This window comes from Podarcis muralis, chromosome 8 (assembly GCF_964188315.1).
Source record: "Podarcis muralis chromosome 8, rPodMur119.hap1.1, whole genome shotgun sequence".
Taxonomy (NCBI): domain Eukaryota; kingdom Metazoa; phylum Chordata; class Lepidosauria; order Squamata; family Lacertidae; genus Podarcis; species Podarcis muralis.
The window spans coordinates 23667305-23693346 of NC_135662.1; the positions used below are offsets into that span (position 1 = coordinate 23667305).

General features: G+C 40.2%; 1 protein-coding gene across 7 annotated transcripts in view; it reads right to left on the minus strand.

Moving 5' to 3' along the window:
* Window positions 1–26042, minus strand: part of VPS13B (vacuolar protein sorting 13 homolog B) — a 357629-nt gene that overhangs the window by 170811 nt on the left and 160776 nt on the right. For all 7 annotated transcript variants that reach the window (XR_013393869.1, XM_077932818.1, XM_077932820.1 and 4 more), the window contains exons 22-25: window positions 25798–25928; window positions 16199–16433; window positions 12421–12641; window positions 5311–5517 (exon numbers count right to left, since the gene is read on the minus strand). Coding sequence is in view for 6 of the 7 variants with exons in the window: in XM_077932818.1 (XP_077788944.1) it covers window positions 5311–5517; window positions 12421–12641; window positions 16199–16433; window positions 25798–25928 (794 nt within the window). In the remaining variant the exon portion in view is untranslated. The remainder of the gene's footprint in view (window positions 1–5310; window positions 5518–12420; window positions 12642–16198; window positions 16434–25797; window positions 25929–26042) is intronic.

Sequence of the window (26042 nt, forward strand, 5' to 3'; positions counted from 1 at the left end):
CAAGAAACTGAAGCTGAATCCCAACAAGGCAAAGGTGTTGTGAGTTGATAGTTCTCAGGTCCAATAATTGAGTAAATGGCCTGTTTTGGATGGGGTTGTATTCCTTTTGAGGCAACAGGTACTTAACTTCAGGGTACTCCCTGATCCAATTTTCTCAACTGAGTTTGAAGTAGTGTCAGTGTCATGGAGTGCCTATTCTGGTTCATCAGCTACTGCCATTCCTAGATGGAGAAACTCTGGCCACAGTAACCCATGCATTGGTGACCTCCTGGCAAGATTACTATAATGCACTCTAAACTGAGCTGCCCTTGAAGATGCTGTTGGTGCGAAATGCAACTGCTAGAATATTGTCAGATTCAGTTGTCCAGAACAATATAATAGTACTTCTGAAGAGTTTGTACTGGCTGCCTACATGCTACTGAGCCCAATTCAAGATATACTGCAGGGGTGTCCAAATGGTCATTTAGTGAGCAATCCTTTGTTGTCTGCTGTAATGCTGTGTCCGTCTGTTAGAGGCTCAACAACTCTGAACTCCTCCTTTCCCCTCAAAAATGGGTAGATCACTGCCACTCCCCCCCCCCCCCCCCGGGAGTAGATGGCAGTCTCTTGGGAGCTGGACGTCCCTGATATAGTGCTATTTAACAAGTCCCCCCCTCCTTCCCACCACTCTTTTGTAACTAAACAACCTACATCCATCATTATATTTTCACTTTCTTGCATCAAGTTTTTCCTCAAAAAATTCATCTAAATTTCATATAAACTTTTGAAAACCAGTTACAATGCATTTGACTTGGTCAGGCACAAAAGCATGTAACAGACAAATAACTTGGGATGAACACTAAAAATTAAAAGCGACGAAGAGTCAGAATCAACCTTCTGTAAGAGGAATGTATGGATTTACCATAACAGAAGTAAACAAATGTATCTTATTAGGAGTCAAAGTATTACTTGTTTAAAACATGAAAACGTGTTCTCTGTTGGTCCAAAAGTGAAGTTCAAGTTAGTTTTGATGTTCTCTGGATAGGTTTGCTGCTCCCAAGTGATTTAATTTTAATAAAAGAATCCTTTTCCATGTGCTTGAAAGCAGCAGCATTGCAGAACTTCTTTGTTGATAATTTTCAGAGTTAGATCTGCCAAACTATAGTTTATAGACTATATATATATATATATATATATATATATATATATATATATATGGCAGCAGCTGAGGAGGCTCCTACCCTCATCGCATATATATGATTTTTTTACTGACCTAATTCCAAAAATGATTCATTTTCATGACAAAAGATCTATCCTAACAATAGTAAACAAAAAGTTATAGAAAGAAGAAAATAACAAGGTCATGGCAAGATTTGATATTTATAAATTGGATTTTAAAAAACCTTTTGCATTCAGCTGTTTCAGACTTTAATCTGAGATGTAGGACTTCCTTCCAGAGAAATCTGTTTTGTGTTTAGCAGTTGGAAGTTACAGATATCTTTGCAATGTTTGAAGAAAAAAAACCGAGTGTGGGAAAAGGCTTCAGAATATATTCTGAATATATTAGAAATTCAATCACTCTCCACAGATAATCAACTGGTTATTAATTAGGGCATAACTTCACCTGTGGTAGCATTAATTAAATCCATGGAGCCTAACATAAATTAAGCATTTCAGAAATATTCAATCATTCTCTACTGAAGGAATGAGTATGTAATTATCTACCACATGTTTAACTTTCAAGGACTCAAATCTGTGTTCCAGTGAATACAATAGCAAACCTAGCAAATTCTCAGAAGTACACTACAAATGTTATCTGAGCCGACAACACTTCTTAGGTAATAACTGCATGAAAATATCACATAATATCTCATTGTATGAACCAAACATTACAGAAAATCTATCACAGATGCATGGGTCATCATGCCCTTGCTTCTGAAGTATACAGAAATGTAAATTGTTCAATGTTTTTCTCATTCCTTGTCAAATATAAGAAAAGGGAAAAATGCTCAAAGATGATTGCTCAAAACATCTCCCATTTTATGGCTTAATCCAAGTTGCAGGAAGAAATGAGCAACTGCTGGTGTGACTTTAGCTGAGAATGTAAACTGCATAGAAAACTGGTTGTGCAATTAAGACAACACAAGAAAAACTGCACAGAGAAGGATTTTAATGTCCTGATTAGAACTGTCTAAAATCACGTTTCACACAAACAGCTTTGCATGCAGTTTGTGTTTTTGGAGGCCATCATAACAATGGGTCCCATGATGGGTGCCAAACTAGCTCTTCCAACCACAAAATTGAAAGCTGTCTAGACACTTTTGGACAGACTGTGGAATAATTTCTTCCTATAAATTCTAATACTATTTTTTAAAATAAGTTTAATTTTTTTTTTGAAATATTAGGTTCCAATCAAAATGTTAGGAATACTGACAAGAAACATTTTTATTTCTTATTCCACTTTATTTGGAATTCCTAATCCCTCGCATGCATACTTAAGTAAATCTATGCCTCAATTTTCCACTTTGCATCCAAATCCATAAAAATGCCAGAATCTAGAAGGCTGAACTATTTTCCCACCCTTCCTCATGCCAAGCCCTTCAAGTACACAGTTTAATTCTTTAGCCGGTTCTTGCAAATTGACCCAAAATAGTGAGTTTATTTTTCTAGGAGAATTTATCTTTATTCATCTGGAGGAACCAAACATATAGGACCTTCATCCTTGGCCCGCATTAAAGCTCAGGGATGATCAGAGTTTTGGGCAAATGACTGCTCTGCCTTATCAAAATAACTTCTGTGTTTCTGTTCAATCATACAGCTTCCCCAAGGACTAAACACTTCCTCAACTGTTTGTACTTAAGTAAACAGTAACAAGTGGCCTGTTGTACTCTATGCTACCTTCGCTCCAATACAGGGGTGGTAAAAATGATTAACTGTTTCTAAGCTCTGGTGCTTAAGCCTCTCACTCATGTTTCCATCTTAGCCACCACCCAGTTTGAAATTCAGGAATCCTGATAGCTTTGCACACATAAGAGAGCAGCACTCCCTATCAACCTGTCAGCATGAAAAGAATTACTCACAGCTTAAATGTATAAATCATCTATGGATAGTATAAATAAATACTTCATATGCTATTTAATACAAACAATTGTTGGAGTGGGTCATACCACCCTAACTCCCCCCCCCCCCCCCGGTTCATTTATGGAAAGACTTGTATACTTGAAAGAACTTTGAGGGGTGAAACATTTCAAAATAATCATTCTGGTCCAGAAGAGAAGTAGTATGCTTTAACTGTGAAATGTCTGAAGTCAAAAATTCATACAAAGGATGCAAGCGTATTTTTATTTGACAACGTTCAAGGCTTTAAACATAAATTGTACTGGATGTATAAACAAAACAGTAACAAATTTCAGAGCAGTGCCCCTTCCAACAATAATCTAAATATATCCAGGAAATCTTACACCGTATCATGTTCCAGTAATTGAAACATAGCTAAAGTATTATAAACCCTGATGAAACGAACTCTTTTAGATTTAATGAGTTTACTCTACTATTATTATTCACAATACAGAGCAAAAGAAGAAGTTAATAATAGCTGAGAAACTATATTCAGATCTCAGATGATCCCTGATTCAGAGATTTATGGTCTCTAAATCTAATCTATTTTCTCATGGACACCTTTTCTTTAATAATTTCTGCAATCAAATTCTGAACCTCTGCTGTTGTTGCTCTTGTTGCCTCCCCAGCCTAAGAACGATGCAGGTGCTATAAACTGCTGTGTTTAACGTAGGTGGTACAGTCCAAGTCAGGCACCATCACAGCCTCTTCAAGGGGGAAGTATCTACTGGTGTCTCTAGCACTATTCTCCACCAAGTGAATCCTTTGAAAGTAAATCCTGGTCCATACCAAAAGATAATCCAAAAGGAACTTTTGGCAGAGTCAAGAAAGACCTTATCCCATGTTTGGTTTTCCCATCAGCTATCAACTAATATATTTGCTCTAATGTAACCAGGAAAATGCTTCTCTAAGGAAGCAGGGGAAAAGTTTATTCCTTGCTCACTTTTTAAATAAAGCTACCACATGCTGAAGCACCCTGGAATTAGAATGCCATGAGAGAGACTGAAACATAGCTTTCCAATATGGCCTACTTAAAAAAATCATTACAAAACATCGTATATTTTTACTATCAATTTGCAGAGCAATTGGCTAGGTGTTCATGGAAACCTATTGAGTCAGATCTGATGTTAGAAGAAAGCTAGCTGAAGCTAAAATGAGGTAATTTATGAGTAACAAAGTATAATGGATAACTACCAAAATACAATAAAAATCTAGGTTGTTGGGTGTTTTTTGTTTTGTTTTGTTTTGCTTTGCTTAAAGTAGAAATTGCCTAAAGCAGTTTTGCTGAACCTATGGCCCTCCAGATGTTGTTGAACTCCAACTCTCATCAATCGTGCGGGTCATAAATGATGGGAACTGGAGTTCAACAACATCTAGGAGGGCCACAGATCCCCCAACCGGGGCCGAAAGTGTTTCAAAGAAGGAAGGAAGGAAGGGAAAAAGGAAAAGGAAAAGGAAAATCATTATCGGACAGGCATTCCTTTAGAATTTTGCTTTGTTTCCCCCGTGGGCAAAGCTTACAAATCACATATAGGTTTTGCCATTGGCTTAAGTAGGATAGTTAGACCAGACTTGGTTGAGTTAATATGAAAACAAGTGAGATGGTTATATATAGATCCACCTAAAAGAGACAGGGAATGGCATTCTATCTGCAGCAGCACAAGATGGCTCTTCATGTTTCAGGATGGTAGTCAATATAATTTGCAACTCTATCCAGAAAGTGCAAACTAAAAGCATGCCCCACAAGACAGTAGGAGCCAAGAGTGATGAGGCTGCTTCATTCAGGCAGGAGCAAAAAGCTGATTGGGAGCTGCCCACATTCCCAAAGAGCTTCTTCTCTTGCCTCATGACCAATCCAGTGACCTCATGATACCAAGAGGAGAACTGTGGCTGATCAAAGGCAGAAGCAACAGCTTCCAATCTCCTCCTCACTGCTGCACCGGGATAGTGAGGGGGTGGGGAAGGACAAGCCTAAGGCTCACTGCACCTCATTTATGTGACAATAAACCATGAACGCATTCATAATGTTCTTATTTGTATCACTTCTTTCTGTCTTGTGAAGGTTTGATGTTGAGCATGATTCATTAAACCTCAATGAATATTTATCCATGTTCATTTATTTACATCTTTTATCCTATTGATTCCTATTTGGTCACTTGCTCAGACTCTTAGCCAATTACCATAGCATGTCAATATAATTTTTAATTACCGTACCTCTGTAGTTGTCCCAATGTCAGCAGATGGGCTACATGTGCTGGTGTCTGGTGGAGCTGTCCCAACACTACTTTTGACAGGGGAGCCTGGAGGTGCAGGTCCTGAAGTGGATTCTGTATAAGCTGGAGGGTGGTGCAAAATACCCTTCTTCTGAATCTTATTCCAGACTTTGTTCATTATATCTGCTAGTTCATACAGCAGCTGCACCTTAAACGGGAAAAAGGTAATAAGGTTCAGCAAATCATTAAAACTTCAAAATTTTATAATGTAAAAATCCCAACCTCAGCATTTTTGCTATGGTAAAAAGCATGTAACAAATGTAAAAGTACAGTATAAAAATGCAAGCCCTATGCAAGGTAGAGTTTTAATAAATACTTTTTTTAAAAAAATACACTTTTTCACAGGCTCTTATAAATGCTCATCCCATTCAGTGGACTCACAACAATCTCAGATTCTATAAACAAAGGCGATATAGTTTGCAAAATGCGAAATTATTTGTTCATGGTAGATATGAAGCTGTTCTCAGTATGCAGGGGGGGGGGGAGTCTCTTGGAATGTGTCTTTTCAGTATTCACAAAACACTCTGTATAACTGTGCATTGTCTCAGTTCTAAGGTATTTACACAAGGCTTCACAAATAAGCATTAATCATAGAATCTGTATGACAACAGTTTGCCACATACTGTATTTTAAAAAGAACAGGGAATCTGCAAACACAATACATAGGCAGATGCACAGCTGGACACCATACCCAGCTTGCCATCATTTGAGGGTGAGGGGAATCAAAATGTTCATATATTATAAAGAAGCTTCAGCCTCGGGACATATCCAGAGAATGACGTTGGCTTCTAATGTGGGCAGAACAGATGCAGAAAAACACTGTTGTCAGTTTAAATTTGATAGAAAACAGGACTTAATTTTGTACATCTGAGAATATGATTTATCCTCAGGTTTTGGTTTCACTGTCTTTATATAGCTACAGCGCTGGAGGTATTTGTTTTTTGTAAGAGCCCAAAATTCCTCTCAATTAATATTTTAATGTTTAATATTTAAATCAAACATTGATAGAAAGCAGTCCTCATGCAATTTGTCATACAGCTTTTTGTAAAGAGGGGTACTTTTTTAAATTTATACATTTAACACTTTCAGTATTTACATAGGTAACTGTCATAAGGAAATTGATTATGGCACATATGGATGGCAGTACAACATAAATCTAATATTGTTAACATTGAAAAATATCTGACTTATTTCTAGTATACTTTGATAAGCTGATCAAGTGTCAATGATTCATGCAAGCCCTCTCTCCCAGTCCCCTGTGGAGTGAAAATACTTTCTGAAATTTCATTATTAGGCCACAGAAAAGATAGAGCGATACCTTGGTTCTCGAATTTAGTCTGTTCAACTCTCAAAACGTTCAAAACCCAAGGCATGGCTTCCAATTGGCTTCACTCAAGCGGAAGCCGCGTCGATGTTTGGCTTCCGAAAGATGTTGGAAAACCGGAACACTTACTTCCGGGTTTTTGGCATTCGGGAGCCAATTTGTTCATCAACTAAGCCGTTCGAGAACCAAGGTACCACTGTACTTCTTAAAATCTTCACTGTATTATGGCAATGTGAGTAGCACATAATGCAATGACTTCCTGCTGAAAGCTACTAACAAATAGGATCCTATCACTGACAAAAACGTAGAAACTGACAGAGATGATTTTGTGGAGGATTTTGTTACCTCAAGCCAAATTCCAATGTACCTTGGAGCACAAGACTGTCCCAAACAAAACCATGTGAGTTGTGTCAGGAGAAGACAAAACTATATATAACCTGTACCCTTAATCAGTTTTTGCATGATAAACCATGTGAGACTCCATGCGACGGTCACCTCCAGGTTTGACTACTGTAATTCACTCTACGCGGGGCTGCCCTTGAAGCTGTCCCAGAAACTCCAGCGGGTGCAGAATGCTGCAGCGAGGCTCCTCACGAGGTCTCTGCCATGCTCTGCACTGGCTCCCAGTGGAGTACAGGGTCAGGTTTAATGTGCTGGTTTTGACCTTTAAAAGCCCTTCACTGCCTAGGACCCTCGTACCTGCGGGACCGCCTCTCCCGGTATGCCTCATGGAGAGCCTCAAGGTCCATAAATAGCAACACCCTAGTGGTCCCGGGCCCTAAGGAAGTTAGATTAGCTTCAACCAGAGCCAGGGCCTTTTCAACTCTGGCTCCAGCCTGGTGGAACGCTCTGCCTCATGAGACCAGGGCCCTGCAGGATCTGATTTCTTTCCGCAGGGCCTGTAAGACAGAGTTGTTCTGCCTGGCCTTTGGCTTGGAGCCAATATGATTCCCTCCCCCTCTTTCTTTTTTCTTTTTCCTTTCTCCTCCTGTGATGAGGCTGCATTTTAATATTTTAATGTTTCAATATTTTAATGTTGTATTTTAATCTTGTTTTTAAGTTGTAATTATTCAACTTATTTTTATTATTGCTTGTTAGCCGCCGTGAGCCCGGCCTTGGCTGGGGAGGGCAGGGTATAAATAATAATAATAATAATAATAATAATAATAATAATAATAATAATAATAATTATTATTATTATTATTATGTTAAAATTGATTGGAACAAGGAAATACAGTAATTCCCAAAATAGATTTTGTGGGATCTATCTTGCCCCAGACACCTTTCTTTACAGAAAGAAAATTGTGGCCAAAATTTGGGAACAGTGTTTGTAACTATGGAAGTGACACTATCCTAGAAGGGCTATAGCATACATTTATTTCTGTGCTAAGCTCTTCAATGGAAAGTATACTTGGAGGTTTTCAACCACATTTTTGGTAAGAAAACATTTTAAAGAGTATCTGAAACCATCTGCCAATAAACTGCTTAATTGTGGTTACAGAAGAAGAGAGAAGGAAAGTGAGTGGAGGGACGAGGAGGGAATACAAGTATCCAAAGCAGGCTCCAGATTTATGTATATATTTATAAAAATATTTCTATTCTGCCTTTCTGTTTACAAAGGGCATTCAAGCCAGCTTGCAAGACAAATCAATATAATGAAACTCAATACAAATGTTTCAAAAGCACCCTAACCAAGAACAGCATTAAACATCACAATTAATAAATTAGATTGGTTAACAAGGAGCCAGTGTTACACTTGTAGAGGCCGTAGCAGAGTGCTCTTTCTAAAACAAAAAACCAATGTAACAGTAAAACCATATACCTAAAATTCTTCTTTAGGGTTTAGCCAAATATTTGCAAGGCAAAGTAAAAGAAGATAAAAACCATCAATTGTCTTTCAGTTGCAGCATCTGTCCATTTCTGTGCCTTTCTATTGTATTATGGCAGCTTTTAATGGTGCTTCTTCATAACACTTTCTTAAGGCACAAGTAAATAAGCAATCAAGAAAATATACACATCACTCTGGCTCCTTTTTATCTTGTTGTGAAGCCTGAAGGTGGTGTAGAATTCGAGATCTCACCCCCCTGCTGAGAAATGCATTCTGAAACAGAGATGTCACCAACATGTGTTGAGATTCTGAATTGCAGGGGGTTGGACTAGATGACACTCGGGATCACTTCCAACTCTACAATTTTATGATTCTATGATTCAGAATAGTTGTGCCTGAGATGCCTATCTGCAAGCAAGCTTTTGCAAGCTGTATTGAACCTGAATCTATAACGTACACCATGGATGTATGAACAGCCTACTTTCCCATGGGAAGAACACAAAAAACTAAAATACCCTATGTGTTGTTTGCACACAAAATACAGAAAGATACCATTTCTGTAATATGAAAGAAACACTAAACAACCCTGCAGAAGGCCTAAGGTTTCACTTGTTGGTTAGAAATTTATCCGATTATATTTTATTAACTGCATTTGATTATAAAGAGGGTGGTGGTTTCTATTTAGCATGTTGGTGGCAACTCTGAAGTGAACTGTTTGATCATTCCCATATATGCAGATAATAATTTAAAGAGAGGCGGTACTGGTGTGAGGTCCCTTTCATTCCCAACTCTGGCAATACTACTTAAATGTTGTGGTAGCTTTGGAAACTTATCTTCAAAATTAGAAGTATAGTATAATTAAAAGCAAGAGTAACAATCCAGAGATGAGCAAATCTCTTTTTAACAATGTACACACCCTATTCAAATCTTATAATAGGGACCTCATCACAAGAGAGAGAGAGAGCGCTGTTTTGAGAATCATGCTAGACACAGTGCAGATCCTATTAGCTCCAAATCACTAGTTAGTGCATGCTTGCGCTAGCCTGAGCACACAGCTCTCCTGTGGCAATTGAGGCAACCCTACACCAGCTATACCTAGAACCTGAATGTTCTGAGCTGGGGAACAGGCTTAAGTCCCCTGCTCTATGCAGTGGCGTAGCGTGGGTTGTCAGCACCCGGGGCAAGGCAAGTAATTTGCGCCCCCTAACCCATGGATTTGCGCCCCCTAACCCGTGGATTTGCGCCCCCTAACCTGTGGATTTGCCCTAACCCCAGATGTTGCGCCCGGTGCGGCCGGCCCCCCCGCACCCCCCACGCTACGCCACTGGCTCTATGTGTCACTCTCGCTTTTGAAGACAGAAAGAGACTACTGCCTCTACCCCAGAAAAACAAGGCATTCTCAAGCTAAGGAGACTAGCAGCTATTGGGTCTTTCTATGAGCTGTCATTCAGAGTAATCTATTGTGCCTCCCACTACCAACAGGAATTTCTGGGGACCGACCAGGCTTGTAACAGCAACACTAACCCCTGTTAAACCCTTTGTCATCAAAGTGGGTGCTCAAAGGGAACTGATGAAAAAACGCAGGAACTGATGAAAATATGCATGGTGGGAGCCCTGCCTTCAACCAAAGAGGCAGAGCCAACAACCCATCCTGCTGACCTGGGAATGGGAAAATTAGGAAGAACAGGCATTTCAGTTATTTAATGGACTGTCCTGCCTTTCCACAGAATGTTCAAGATACAGGTTATCCTATCCTGGGGGGCATTTTCAGGTGTACTGCTTAGCAACATGCAGAGTAACGGTTCCACGCAAGAAACATAAGTTGATCTATGAAATACAGGCCAGATGAGTATCTGGCTTTTGCCTCACTGCCTCTGTCTGAGAAGCTTGAGGGTGGCAGTGGCTTGTTCGGCGATGGAGGTTATCCACTAGAACAGGTTCTAGGTACAATGAATTGTTGGCAATGTGTCAACAATAGACAGACAGAGATGCATGAGGCAATGTAAGAAGGGAAAGCAGCTGGAGAAAGTCACATAGTACCATGCTGATGAAAGAGGGGAAATCACATCGCACGCCAGACCCACAGATGTGCAATTAGCAGCTTTCTGGACTGTGCTGCCTATTTTGTTATAAACTGTGCTCTTTACATATAAAAATACATAGGAAAAATCTCATCAATTTGTATCTGAATTTGTAACATTTCCCTGCCTTCCACGCCAGCTACTGCAGAGGTGTTTCTGAAGTTTAGGTAACCCTCCAGAAGCATATGTGATGTGGCACAGGTGGTTGCAAATAGATGACAGAGAAGTGATGTAAATGCAAGAGAGTAACCCTTTAAATAGCTATTATGCATATCATAGGGACGCGGGTGGCGCTGTGGGTAAAACCTCAGTGCCTAGGACTTGCCGATCGCATGGTCGGCAGTTCGAATCCCCGCGGCGGGGTGCGCTCCCGCCGTTCGGTCCCAGCGCCTGCCAACCTAGCAGTTCGAAAGCACCCCCGGGTGCAAGTAGATAAATAGGGACCGCTTACCAGCGGGAAGGTAAACGGCGTTCCGTGTGCTGAGCTGGCTCGCCAGATGCAGCTTGTCACGCTGGCCACGTGACCCGGAAGTGTCTGCGGACAGCGCTGGCTCCCGGCCTATAGAGTGAGATGAGCGCACAACCCTAGAGTCTGTCAAGACTGGCCCGTACGGGCAGGGGTACCTTTACCTTTATGCATATCATAATTTAGCAAATAATTATTCATAGCAATTTAATTACGTGTCTGTCCTCTGTAAGCATGCATTAATTGCATCATTATATATTCCTTGACTGTTTTCTCCCTCTTCCTTTTTAAAAGGAGCTGGTTTTGCATGAGAAGAACAGTGGCCAGAGCTTTGCTACGCTGCCCAAGCTGACAGCTTTTATTAGCTAAAAAAGAAAAAGAAGAAGATGGGGGGGGGCAGCATGCTACCAACATTAGAAACCCTCTTTACCAAAACCATTTTGGGATTGAACTGCAACCCCTGACATGACTGTCTCCAACTCAGCACCTTGCTAATGAGGTGAAGAACAGGGAGGAGGTGTTGTGCTCCACCCATGCAATCAAATACAATTAATATGCATGCCTGGATCTGGTCGCTGTTAGACATGCCTTGATTACATCCAGATTAGATTACTGCAATCTGCTCTACAAGGAACTGTCTTTGAAGAGCACTTGGAATTTGAGTTGGTGCAGAATACGGAATACAACAGCCTGATTGGGGCCGGTTTTGTTTTTGTTTCCTCCTTCCATCCCTGCTTCAGACAAAAGATGAAGATGCTGTTATTTCAATATGCTTTTGGCGTGGGCAGTGACTGAAGACTTATTTTCCTGCTTCCCTTTTTGAATTTTACTGGCTTTTAAAAAATGTAATAATTACATATATTTTAAATCTGTTTTATGCTCCAGTTGTGGTCACCTTGGGGTCTGCATGGATGGAAAGCCAAAGTATATAAATGCATAAAGGAATAAATAGCCTTTTGCCTTAATGGACGGTACGAGAACAGGTATGTGCTAATTTGCACAAAGACTACATTAGATCATTTCAACAGATGCATCCACAGTGACAGCAAAGCTGGGCCCCAACACTGAACAGTACATCTGCAAGTCATTTCACTCCACCAGCCAAAAGATGCATTTATGTGCCGTAGCTATTACACTTTGAGACGAATTTAAATTACGAAAGTTAAAAGAGCTTCAAAGCAAATTGTAATCTAATCTAAGTACAGTGATCTTGATGGCTCCTTTTTTCTGAGGCTGGGGGGAGGGGGGAGAGAGCTTTAAAAAAAAAGGTATTTCTATTACAAAACCCAGAATAGTAATTCTTAAATCAACCATTTTTGATTTGCCCCAATAAATCAAATAAATGCACCAACCTGAGGATTTGAGCATTTTACTTCAAGAGATTCAAGGTCAACATGAAGACACACAACGAATGAGTGCCTGGATTCAGATCCTGCAGAAGGTAGCGCCTGTGACGTAACTGCTAGAGTAGAAGTGCAGCCCATTGGTTCTATTATATTCAGGGTCATTTGCTGCCCAAGAAGAGTATATATGCTGAAATGATTCAGATTAATTGTCCAAGGGAAAGCATCACCTAGTGGATCAAGAACAAAGCAAAATATTCAATACATAAAGAAAATATCAAAAGCTTAATACATTAAATAAATTAACCCACCTCATGACTGGACGATTCCTGTACCAAAATAATAATAATAAATAGCTCAAATCAAATAATCACCAGCAACCACACTGTGTTGTGTGGAACTTAGAATAACAAAGCTCTTATCATCTCCTGCTACATATAATACACACATCAAGAATATCTGTTAATCTATTCCATATTTTGCACCTGTCCATGTGATGAACCCCGATATTGTCATTGTTTTTATAGCAATCACCCATGACTCTGCCAACATAAGTACTTTTAATTTCTACTGATTTCAGTAGGATAGATTTAAAACTATGATCTCCCCTTCAATGGGATTTAGAATAATTTGGTTTTAGATGGATTATAGCCTCCAATTTAAAGCATCTCCCGTAATGAAGAATTCTGATTACTGGGGTTCAAAAATAGATAAAACATCTAAAAATTGCTTAAAATGCCACATCATTGAGAGCAAAGTTTTTAAAGAGAACAAATATGTTTACAGGAATATGAGGAGGGGGCATGTCAGTTCTGGGTAATCATTCAATTTGAGATAATTGAACAGATTTTAGAGCTGTAGCAATTATAATCCTCCTCAGAGTAGACCCATTGGAATTAATGGATATAACTAACTTAGTTCCATTAAGCAGAAGTCGGCATACCGCTAAGGAGATGATGCTATCAGCGCAAATGTGTTTGCTATCCACCTACCTCAAGTTTGGGAAATGTATTTCCCTAACATGGAGAGCTACTATGCAACTGGAGAGTCCAAGCATGGCAACCTTCCAGACCAATAACAGTGGTAGCTGTCGGCTAAGAACACTCTCAGTAGTCCCCAAGTAATATTTCACTCCATTTACTTTGTTCAGCTCTTGGTAAAACCTTCTTAACATTTTACAGCCTGTTCTAAAGACCTGAAATCTTGATCAACACTATCATTTAAAGGTAAAGGTGCCCCTGCCCGTATGGGCCAGTCTTGCCAGACTCTAGGGTTGTGCACCCACCTCACTCAAGAGGCCGGGAGCCAGCGCTGTCCAGAGACACTTCCGGGTCACGTGGCCAGCGTGACATCGCTGCTCTGGCGAGCCAGAGCCGCACACGGAAACGCCATTTACCTTCCCGCTTGTAAGCGGTCCCTATTTATCTACTTGCACCCGGGGGAGCTTTCGAACTGCTAGGTTGGCAGGCGCTGGGACCGAACAACGGGAGCGCACCCCGCCGCGGGGATTCGAACCGCCGACCTTTCGATTGGCAAGCCCTAGGCACTGAGGCTTTTACCCACAGCGCCACCTGCGTCCCTATAGCGCCACCCGTGTCCCTATGTAAATGACACTATCATTTACATTGTTACAAATGTACCATGAATTAAATATTTCCCTCCCTACCAACAATGGAAACTGCTGAGAGCAAGAACTCTATTAAAGGAATGTTTATCCTTCTTCATATGGGTAAGTAAAAAGACAAATATATTTCTAATGCTTTAATGACCTAGAATCTGTTTAAAAAATGCTGTTTGCCTCTGGAGGATCCCCTAAGCCTCCAGAGAATACATTTTTTGGGGGGATGCAGGATGCAGAGGGGAGAGAACAGGAAAGAGAAGCCCCATTGCATGAGGGGCAGTTCGCTGCATAGACAGCATTGGATGTCACCCATTATGTCTATAATACACATACAGATATATATGCCTACACATGCTTCTCTTTATATCAGGCAGGGTGGCATCAGCATTGAAAAGCAAAAAATTGTGTTTATCAGAAGCACACTGAGGTTTTTCAGTGGGGAACTGTGCTGAATGAAGATTCCACTCATTACAAACATGTGCACTGTAGCTTCATCCAAAATGTAACCTATGGGGAGTTACTGTGCTAAAAGTCTACCTAGCCAAATGGTTTTGCTTTCATCCAGACTTACGGGTATATGTACAAATTCAGCTGAGCGAGTTCCGAGAACATTAGGTAGTAGTGTTTCAAATGATGAGGTGTATGGCCACAGTTGGGTTCAACTTTTGTTTTGATCCATGTACACAGATTAGCACTAGCTTTACATAGGTAACATTTTCGGTGGTTTGGTGAGTAACACTTCATAATACAAAAGTCAGGGGTAGAGATAGAATTAAATGGACACAGCTAGTTTTACTTGAGAGTTTAGAAAGAACATGTGAAGCATTTTATTTATTTATTTGCAAAAACACTGGACTTCATGAATATTGAATGCATCTTTTAATATACTGTACCTTCTGATACATCCAATCCACATTTTAAGGAAAGTCATAGAATGGTAACGTTGTATGTGATTTTGTGCACTAAGAAAGGCCAATGGCAGTAAAACAGGCATGGCAGTTCAAGCCCTACCTATGTCCCTACCTAAATCTGAGTAAATCTGAATTTGATAGATTTTACTCCCAGGTAAATGAGATTAGGACTGCAGCCTAAACTATAATTTTAAACAACACTGCACAAATACAGATGAAACTTACGTCTATGGTTAACATAAGCTGGCGTAAGCATAGTGTACGGCCTAAAATATGGATAGCATGTATTTCCTATTCTAACAAAAATAAATAATCTACACATGTCAGTCTTTAAACCTACCACAATTGTCAGGAACGTTCCATTCAGAGCTTAATAGCAAACATAGCTCTTTCCTAAATGTTGCCATGTTATGACATGAAATTGGCAAACTATACATTTGAAAAACAGCAACTGTTAATGTTGACTGTTCTCACAACTACTGTCTAGTAGAGAGGCCAAGTGCAAGGCCTGTAAAGGACATGGGGCAAGTCTTACCTCAGTTACAAACTAAACAGATGGCTATTGGGAACCACTAAACCATGAGGTATGTACTGGGAAGTCCTGGCTCAAATCTCAGTAAAAAAAACATAACCCGCCACCCCCATCACCCTTGCTGTCTCAGACCCACTGCTGCAATATGAAAATATTAGCATTGGCCTAACTCTGAGGATTACTACGATAATGTATATGAAGCATACTTGAATGACAATTATCAGTGGCAATTTTCATAGCCGCTTAAACATGACCACTGTATTTTATTCCTTTAACAGATGAAGATAGAAATCATGAAGATATCACTAAAAGGAACATCAAGTTAAGATAACTATAAAAGAGGGTACAAAATGATCAAATATTAAACAAATAAGTCTGATGGGGAAAGTTTGCAAGAGGAAGAGAATGTATGAAAGAATAGATAGATAGATGATAGATAGATAAATAAATTGTTGCAATAAACAAGATAAGCCTGGATGTTACAGGCAACTTAACCGCAGCAATAGAAAGAACGATGGCCTTCAAAAATATTAAAGACTGAGAAGTGAGAAAAACAAGTAATACAATTTCAGGAGCAAAATCACAAAATAATTTTTTTTTGTCATATGTAAGCATTTTGAAGGACATTTTTCAATATAAAGGTTTCAGCACGTTGGAAATGTACACAGGGAAAATGATGACCGTAGAATGAACTTTTCTCTTTTAGAATATGTTATACTCTACCTTCTTCGAGAATTGGTCTTTGCACAACAAAGGGAATTTCTTGCAAGGGCTCCATGTACTTGTGGCCAGCACTCATAACCTTTATCTGAGGTAAGCAAAGAATAAGAGTTCCCGGCATGCTAGCCTGCCCATGATACCAGCTGCGGACTGTCCCAGGAATATCTCCAGACACAATTGTACTAGGAGATGGAAGGCTGTCATTTGGAATGAACACACAGCAGGACTGAACTTCAAGCTGAAAAACAAAAACAAATCCATAAAATCTCATAAACAGACCTTAAGGTGTGTTTACTGTATCTAAGCATTGCACAATAGCAAGAATCAAAATCAGCTACAAATATCTCTACAGCTTATGAACCGAATTTTAAGGGAAGGCCCCCAAGTTGCAGGTGGTTTGTATTTTGGAAATCTTTTAGAAAGAAGTCACACCTAAAGAGGTGTCTTTTTAGCCTATAAACTTGTTCAGAAAACCGTTTGTACAAAAAGCTGAATATATATCTACCTTTCCACACCTCTTTCCAAGAGAGGTGATTGATTTGGAAAGTGAACTCACAAAAAGGAGAGGAAGAAAATCCTGCTCCATTTACCATTTATTACCTTTTTGTTAGCACTAGCTAAGGCTTCAGATTTGACTAGTAGCTCATATATTGCTACTTTTTGTTTTCTTTGTAGTTTGAGACGCTCGTGCTTCGTGAAGCCTGCATCGTTCTCAACAAATTTAATGAAAGTACAACTTTCGTTATTTCGCCAAATATTGCTCATTATTGCCAAAACCACATACTAATAGTATGATCTGTCTTCTGCAGTTATGTGTAGATGGAATGTGATAACTGGCACAGAAACTTGGGAAATTTAGCCTTTGTGTTTATGTTTGGGGGGGGGGAATCAAAAGGTTTATTGCCTTCATTGCACAAGAAATAGGTCTGAAAATGTGCATGTTGTCCATGTTTAGAAGGGAAAGTGTGCACACAGTGTGCCAAAAAGGATGTAGTATTCATAGGCTTCAATTATGACCAGATGCTCTTTCCTTGTACTATCAGTCATGCAAACCCTACTCATTCGTTGCATCTTATCTTATCTGCCATTACAAATATAGTTCTCCTTTGCCCCCCCTCCATGAAATAAAAATGATCTTAAATTTGCATGACTGAAATCATCACATTTAAAATAAAAGATCACAATTTAAGTAGCTTTCTGCACAAAAAAGGCAAACTATTCATGTAACTCAGTGTTTCCCAATCGGTGTTCCGCGGCACACTAGTGTGCCGCGAGATGTTGCCTGGTGTGCCGCGAGCGAGTCCAAAAAAGGTTGGGAAACACTGGTTTCTCTTTCAAAAAGGAAACGTGGGTTAAAGCGCCGCCGCCGCCTCCCACTCACTTTCCTGCTCTGGCTTCCCTAACAGTTTTCCGAGTTGCGTCACTGGATCCAGCCCCCTTTTCCACATGTGACACGGGGCTGGAGGGAGGGAAAGAGGGCTTTACGTCGCGCACAAAGGCAGCCTCCTAGAAGCGCTCTGGGCCGGCGCCGTTTCGCCGAAGGCGCCGGAGGACCCCCACCCTTAGCTCCTTCAGAAAGGAAGCCCCGCCCCTCGGCTCCCTACGCCGCCAGGCAGCTCACCAGGCACACCAGGCAACATCTCGCGGCACACTAGTGTGCCGCGGAACACCGGTTGGGAAACACTGGCCTAAATGAACCTAGATATTACATAGGTATGTATAGGGAAACGATTGTTGGTATATGTCTGTCTCGAGAAACAATGGAGTGTGCCTTTGGAGATGAAGTCAAACCACTGTGTTAGCAGCACCAAAGGTACAGCTTGGCTATCGGGTGATGAGCGATCAGAAGGATCGAATCGGGAAGACGAAGTGAACTTTGAATGTCCTCTGGTATTGCTGTACTTCACCAAGGGAGGCAAGCACTAGAAAGTCACAAGCTATAATCTTTCCATAGCATTCAGCTGCATTTCATTCTACCTAACCATGCCGCACCATATGCTGCTGCCATAAGGATCCAGCACTATACATTGTTGGAATGTTGTTAGACGGCTGAATCACAGACATCCTCAGATTTTTTTCTTGTTTGTTGGTTGGGTTTTAGGCTTGATGCTTTTAAGTTCTCAAACCCGTATTAGGGAAGCTACTTTCAGACCCATATTAAAGAAGCTCCCCTGCTTCTACCAGGCTCTTACTCCAGGACAACTCAATTGTCCCTTATAAGAATATGCAAAAAATAAAATAAAAAATTCTCTGCATTCTTTAGAAGTTGGCCATCTCAACAGAAATTGAAGCCATGACAGCTTTTTAACCAGTTCTGTCAAAGAATAAGACTGGGGCATATGCAAATTAGAATCTCACCCCCAATTAGTGTTCATTTCTTTGTGCATATGTATAAGCCCATGCTTTGACATTACAAATTGCTGCCCCCCAAAAAACAATTTATTCACAATAAATTGGTATTTGTATGAAAAAGAATCAGCTGGCACGTGCACCAGTGGCGTAGCGTGGGTTGTCAGCACCCGGGGCAAGGCAAGTAATTTGCGCCCCCTAACCCGTGGATTTACGCCCCCTAACCCGTGGATTTGCACCCCCTAACCTGTGGATTTGCCCTAACCCCAGATGTTGCGCCCGGTGCGGCCGGGCCCCCCTGCACCCCCCACGCTACGCCACTGACGTGCACTCCTGCAAAACATATGAATATGTAAGATTTTGATGCACACCTGGACAGCTCACATCTGGACAAATTTCTATGTTGGGGACACCAACTAACTGCATACATACCTATGTATGTAGATGCAGGTAGGTAGCTGTGTTGGTCTGCTGTAGTCGAAACAAAATAAAAAAATTCCTTCCAGTAGCACCTTAGAGACCAACTAAGTTTGTTATTGGTATGAGCTTTCATGTGCATGCACACTTCTTCAGATACCACAGATGTGTAACTGTGTGTGCTCTGCACATACAGAGTGAAAGAGAGAGAGTAAAAGAAAAGGAAGAGTACTTCTAAAAATTTATTAGTTGTTTGATTAAACAAAAATGTATCACGTATCACTTTATTGATAGAAATAGTGCTTAAAAATATATGTAATCCAAATATCTTTAAATTCCTGTACTCTTAAAGTTACATCAATAGCTTATATTAAAGCTATCAAATAAATCTTTTTACACTTTAAAAATAACTATTAAACTGTGTGTCTAAAATTGTGAATTTAATGTGAAATGTGACTGATTTATATAACTGAATATAAATCTGCAGCAGTAAATCTTACATTAATGTAAGGATCTGACAATCCAAGGGAAAGAAAATGAAGTAATCTGCCAGTAAGAAGTCCTCAAGCTGGGGGTCAGATCCTATTCATGGAAACCATCTGGTTGGGACCCTCTAAGCCACACCAAACACAAATGATCTTTTAAAAAAATATCCTATTCATTAATGCATCACAGCTGCACTGAGTGTTACTTCATTTTTCCATGGCAACATCCTTTCTGTTTCAAGGATCGTATTTCAGTTTTGGTAGCAACGTGTTCTTTTGCCAATACCGAACATACTTGTGTGTTAAAGACAAGGAATTATTACAAATTCTTGAAACAAAATCACCTCCTTTTTGATTATGTTAAGGATTGTGCTTGCTACGCAACACTCCCTAATAACAGAACAACAAAGGGCAGCTAACTTGCATTCAAAATATGCATTTATTTTCTGTTCTTGATAAAATGTCTCAAAATGTGTCAATTTCCACACTAATAAAATCAGTTTATAGTAAGAAACTAAAATTCTCCTGTTGTATAACTTCAAATTGAACCAAATAAGAATTTTAAGTTACACAACAGTGAAGTTTTAGTTTTCTATTAGAAAAAAGAACAATATAGAATTAAAATGGTAATATCCATATTGATATGGCATGTTTTCAAAATATTTCACTTACATTTTCTAAGCAATCTTTACAGCAAACCTGCAAAGGAGACTAGCATTACAGTCTCCATAATTCATATACAGTCTGAGAAAAAGTGCCCTCACTAATAATTTTATTATAATAAGAGTAATTTTATTATTTGCATGCTGCCCATCTGACTGGGTAGCCCCAGCCACTCTGGGCAGCTCCCAATAGAATATTAAAAACACAATAAATATTGAAAACACAGTAATTTTATGAGTCATCTCTCATCTAAGATTTGAACAAGATCTTTCCAGAAAATTATTGCACTGGTTCATATTTATAAGAATTGTACTTCATATGTCCACATGATTTAAATGTTAAATTGTGTACTGTAAAATAGGGATGTTCTCAAACACTTTGAATTGTAATGACTGTATATATTAATCTAAGACAGATATAATATTTAAAATTTGTGAAATACTGGAGGTGAGATTGAGGGAGATAGGTAACATCTATAACAGGGGTGGGAAACTTCACACCTGGGGGCCAAATGCAGCCTTGCAGGGATCCCTGTCTGGCCCTCAGTCCATCTGCCCCAGCCATGCTCCCTTCACCAGCTCCACCCCCTCTGACTACACCACACTCCTCATCAGCCCTACTACATCTCTTGCTTAAGTGTCTTTGCCTGGATGGGATGTGTCCATCAACAGTGATAATATGTTTTATTTGCCTGGATGGAGAGATGTATGTATAGAAACCTCTGAATTGTGCATGGCTTCAATACATCCTTCACTAAAAATGTAAGAGACACATCTGTTGCTCCTCCCACTTTTTTGTCTCTGGACACACCCACCCCTGGTATATGGCCCCTGGAAGACTGGCTGTAAAGGAACATGGTCCTTGGACCAATTCCCTCCACACCCCCATTCCAATCTATTATGCAACCCCATCATCAACTCCAACACCTTAACGTGTCAGCTTTCAGCCTCAAACAAATCTATGCTGGGGCTTTTGGGGGGTGGGGGTGAGGGAGGACCCAGAAGTATTATTGGGTGGTTGTGGATTCTCCTTCATTAGATGTTTTTAAGCAGAGGTTGGATGACCATCTGCTTTGGTTGAGATTCCGGCACTGCAGAGGGTTGAACCAGTTGATCCTTGGGGTCCTCTTCTGACTCTACAATTCTACGACCCTATGATTTTATGACACTGTACAGCCTAGAAATTAGCAACAACCAGTTGTTGGACGGTGTTCACAAGAGATCCTAATATGATCCACACCATCATCTTCAGCAACTCCAACAAGAAGAATTCAGTGCCGGTGATCAAAAGAATGGAGATCAATGAACGCAGGTATGGAAGGACCAAGGTAAGCAGCAAGTAACGCAAGGCGGAAGGAAGGAACAAGGCCAAAGGGTGAAGCAAAGAGTTGATTCCAAGGTCACCTTTTGTGCATATGTTTTTGCTTTCTGTGGTGATCTTATGAACACACACAGAGGAAATGGGAATGTTTCCTTTGGAAATATTATACTGTACTGCAGTAAAGATCTCTGTCAGGTTGACTTGATGGGTTTAGACATTCTACTAGAACTACTATGAGTGCAAATGAAGTAGGAATTGTGTCACAATCAGAAGGCAGGTGAGGGAACCCAAGAGAATAATTTGTCAAAGTATATAGAATAGCCAGTTAAGATGGAGTCTAACTGCACAAGTGAACTTCTGCTAATGCCACAGAATTTCACCTTCATTTCTTCCACCTGCAGCCTCCTGTGTATTACCAGAATCTGCTCAAGAGGGACTCCCAACCTTTCAGAATTTATTTTAAGGCTGTAGGGGGAGCGCTGCAAGGGGTGAGGGGAAGGGGAAGTCCCTTTGCATGAGCAGCAGTCTATTCCACTCACACATGGACAGTTCAGGAAACAGCACTTAAGAGTACAGGACTCTATGTGCACCAGTTCTGGCTATCTTTTCATTTGATGCTAAGAGCCTTCCATACTGCACTCACCACGCCATCAACATATTTCCAACTCCAATTCATTTTGTTTTCAATATGTCATTTAATACAAATCCTGTTGACTTAAAATATTCAAATATTTTCAAGTAACTAAGGATTCATTTTATAAAGTACTTAAGGAACATTTTGATAATAATGTATTTATGTGAAACATAGTAAAAATGTGGAGTTATTTGGTCAGTGCTCAACATACTATTACTCATTATTAACTCATGCCAAAATGTGGAACCCTTGTTATTCTCAATGAAATCAAGCATTAACAACCATTTAAAAATAATTGTGTTTACATTACTTCATAAGTTGAGCAGCTATTAGTACCAGGAACACATGCAAAGTGAACACTTCCCTCCCTCATGCAAGGTTTACGCTGAAATTGTTAGCAGCTATAGAAAAAAGCCCTTGCATAACAGCATTTTAAAAATTACATCATAACTTCTTACAACAAGCCTAGTTCACGGAGTTGTCATGCTGGACACTACTGTGAGCAAAAGAGCCAAGCAGACACTAGCCTTGGATCCAAAGTAAATTTTCCAGGTGTTTCTGTTCTAAGCATTTATGTATTTATTTATAAATACAAAGAACAACCCTTTCATGCTTTCAAATTATGAAGACAACAGTCTGCTGACAACTCAGGACTCCTTTTCAGTCTATATTTGTCATCCGATAAAATCAATCTCCTGTAAATCACTATCCCCAAACTATACTGCCAAAATACATCCACATAAGCCCTGGCTGACTACAATGAGAAGGGCAGCTTTCAAGTTTTCTCAGATTGTTGTTCTATATTTAGTGATGGTGGAACTCCGAGAATGCTATACCATTGTTGGAATAGAAAAAAATACCTTGGGCATTATAATAAGGGCCAGAACAGATGCAACACTGGCTCCACAACCACAATGCAAATGTGATTAGCAAATCAGGAACACTGGGTACATACACACCTCAACTGCATGCCACTGCCCTCAAGCAAATCCCTCCTCAATTGCAGTTAAGCACTTTGACAGTACTGCTGTTAGCCTGCAACATGGTTAGCAAGGGAGTCCCTTAAATCAGTATTTAAAACAACGAACTGCCGTAGACATCAATGAGAGAGGAGGACTTTATCAAGCCCGCTCTGCTGATGATCCCAACTAGCATCAAGTCAGCAGTTGGAGGAAAGAATTGTGTAGCACGAGCAGCCCTGAACTCCTGGCCTGGGTGCTGTTACACGCTTTGCTCATAGATCTGGTTGTGGGGCAAGGAGTTCTTCTGGGGAAGGGGTTGCTCTCCAAGACAGCCAGAAATTGCATAGGCAGAACTGGTTACAGATAGGTAGCCGTGTTGGTCTGCCATAGTCAAAACAAAAAAATTCCTTCCAGTAGCACCTTAAAGACCAACTAAGTTAGTTCTTGGTATGAGCTTTCGTGTGCATGCACACTTCTTCAGATACACTGAAACAGAAGTTGCCAGATCTTTCTATATAGTGAGAAGGTGGGGAGGGGTATTACTCAGAAGGGTGGTGGGAATGGGTGATTGGCAGATAGCTGTGATGAGCCTGTTGACGACTCTTAACGACTGCAATAGGTCTTACAGGAAAAAGTAAGGGGTGAGAAGGTGAAAAATGGCTTTGTCATGTATAATGAGATAAGAATCCAATGTCTTTGTTCAGACCAGGTCTCTCCATGGTTTTAGGTTTGGTGATGAGTTGCAATTCAGCAGCTTCTCTTTCCAGTCTATTTCTGAAATTCCTTTGTAGTAAAACAGCTACTTTGAGATCTTGTATAGAATGTCCTGGGAGATTCAAGTGTTCTCCTACTGGTTTCTCTGTCTTGTGATTCTTGATGTCAGATTTATGTCCGTTTATTCTTTGGCGTAAGGTTTGGCCTGTTTGTCCAATATAGAGAGCTGAAGGACACTGTTGGCATTTGATGGCATACACAATGTTAGACGATGAGCAATTAAATAGTCCCGAGATGGTATGTGTGATGTTGTTGGGGCCAGTAATGGTGTTGTCCGGGTGTATGTGGCAGCAAAGTTGGCATCTGGGTTTATTGCAGGCTCTGGTGCCAGTGTCCGTGTTAAGTCTGGTTGTAGTATTATTGTGGGTTAGGAGTTGTTTAAGATTGGGTGGCTGTCTGTAGGCAATGAAAGGTCTTCCTCCCAGAGCTTGAGAAAGAGAACTGTCATTGTCCAGGAGAGGTTGTAGATCTCTGATGATGCGTTGTACTGTTTTAACTTGGGAGCTGTATGTGATGACTAGAGGTGTTCTGTTATTTTCTTTTTTGGGTCTGTCTTGCAGCAAGTTCTCTCTGGGTATCAGTCTGGCTCTGTTGATCTGTTGTCTAACTTCATATATACCCAACAGATGAAGACAGAGAAACCAGTAGGAGAACACTTCAATCTCCTAGGACATTCCATACAAGATCTCAAAGTAGCTGTTTTACTACAAAGGAATTTCAGAAATAGACTGGAAAGAGAAGCTGCTGAATTGCAACTCATCACCAAACTTAAAACCATGGAGAGACCTGGTCTGAACAAAGACATTGGATTCTTATCTCATTATACATGACAAAGCCATTTTTCACCTTCTCACCCCTTGCTTTTTCCTGTAAGACCTATTGCAGTCGTTAAGAGTCGTCAACAGGCTCATCACAGCTATCTGCCAATCACCCATTCCCACCACCCTTCTGAGTAATACCCCTCCCCACCTTCTCACTATATAGAAGGATCTGGCAACTTCTGTTTCAGTGTATCTGAAGAAGTGTGCATGCACACGAAAGCTCATACCAAGAACTAACTTAGTTGGTCTTTAAGGTGCTACTGGAAGGATTTTTTTTGTATAGGCAGAACTGTATAGCTATGCTATAGGAATTCCTTTTTCCTCATGCATCCTGTCTTCTAGATTTTAAGCCTAAGGAGGGATGCATTCCTGAGGCTACCAATGTGCTTTACCAGGAGCTAAATTTATAACTTTATTGTCCCCAAGTAAAAATGTATTGTTAGTTTCAAACTGAAATGAATGATAAAAGGCACCCAAGTGCCATGAGCTCAAATCTCCCTGACCAACAATCCCAGCGGTGGGGACGGGGGACGGGACACCCTGTTATTATTTGACAAGAATTTCTGCTGAGAATAGAGGAACTTATGACTTAAACGTCCAAATCATCCCATTCAAACAGTATATAGATAAGCAAGGCAATCTGTAGGAGTTGGAAATCTATGCTTTTCAAATACAAGTGAACAGGAAATGCAATGGAGCAAAAGTCTGTTGTACACTGGAGTTAGAGCACTGTTTGCCTGGTTCCCACTACAACCTGTAAGTTTAATTTCCTTTTTTAAATCAAAAGATAGTCATAGGTTGCAGTCTGACTGGATATTTGGATGATGGGAGTTCTTAAAAGCAGCGCTAATCTGCTGCTTATAAATGACCATGAGATATTGTGCAAAATATACAAACAAACAAGGCACTGCAGAAAGCTCACAGTCAATGCACCGCTATTGCTACATGTGACCACACACAAGACAATGTGCAGAAGACCATACTTAACTCTTCTCTTGTTTCAACCAAAGGGGCTTAAAGTGCTTAAGACTGGCTTCATCATTTCTTATATAAACAAACGCTGGGAACTTATCTTACAAGGGTTTCAAAATAAGCTAAAATCCTAGAAAGTATTAAGTATTTCAAATATTCCATTTCTCTCTCACACACACCACCACCACCACCCCCAGCATCTTACCTGAAGTGTAAGGCGCTTGACTGCATTCCACAATACCCCAATAAATTCTTTCATCTTTTCCTCAGGACTTCTGCTGCAGCTTTCAGATGAGCTCAGCATGGCTTTCACTGGAACTGATAAAGGTCGCGATTCTTAAAAATAAAAGGACAATAGAATACATTTGAGAACTTAAGTTTGTTTTACATGGTGAATAGTAGCATAATCTAACCAAATTAGTCACCACAAGTTCTACTGAAACCTATGTC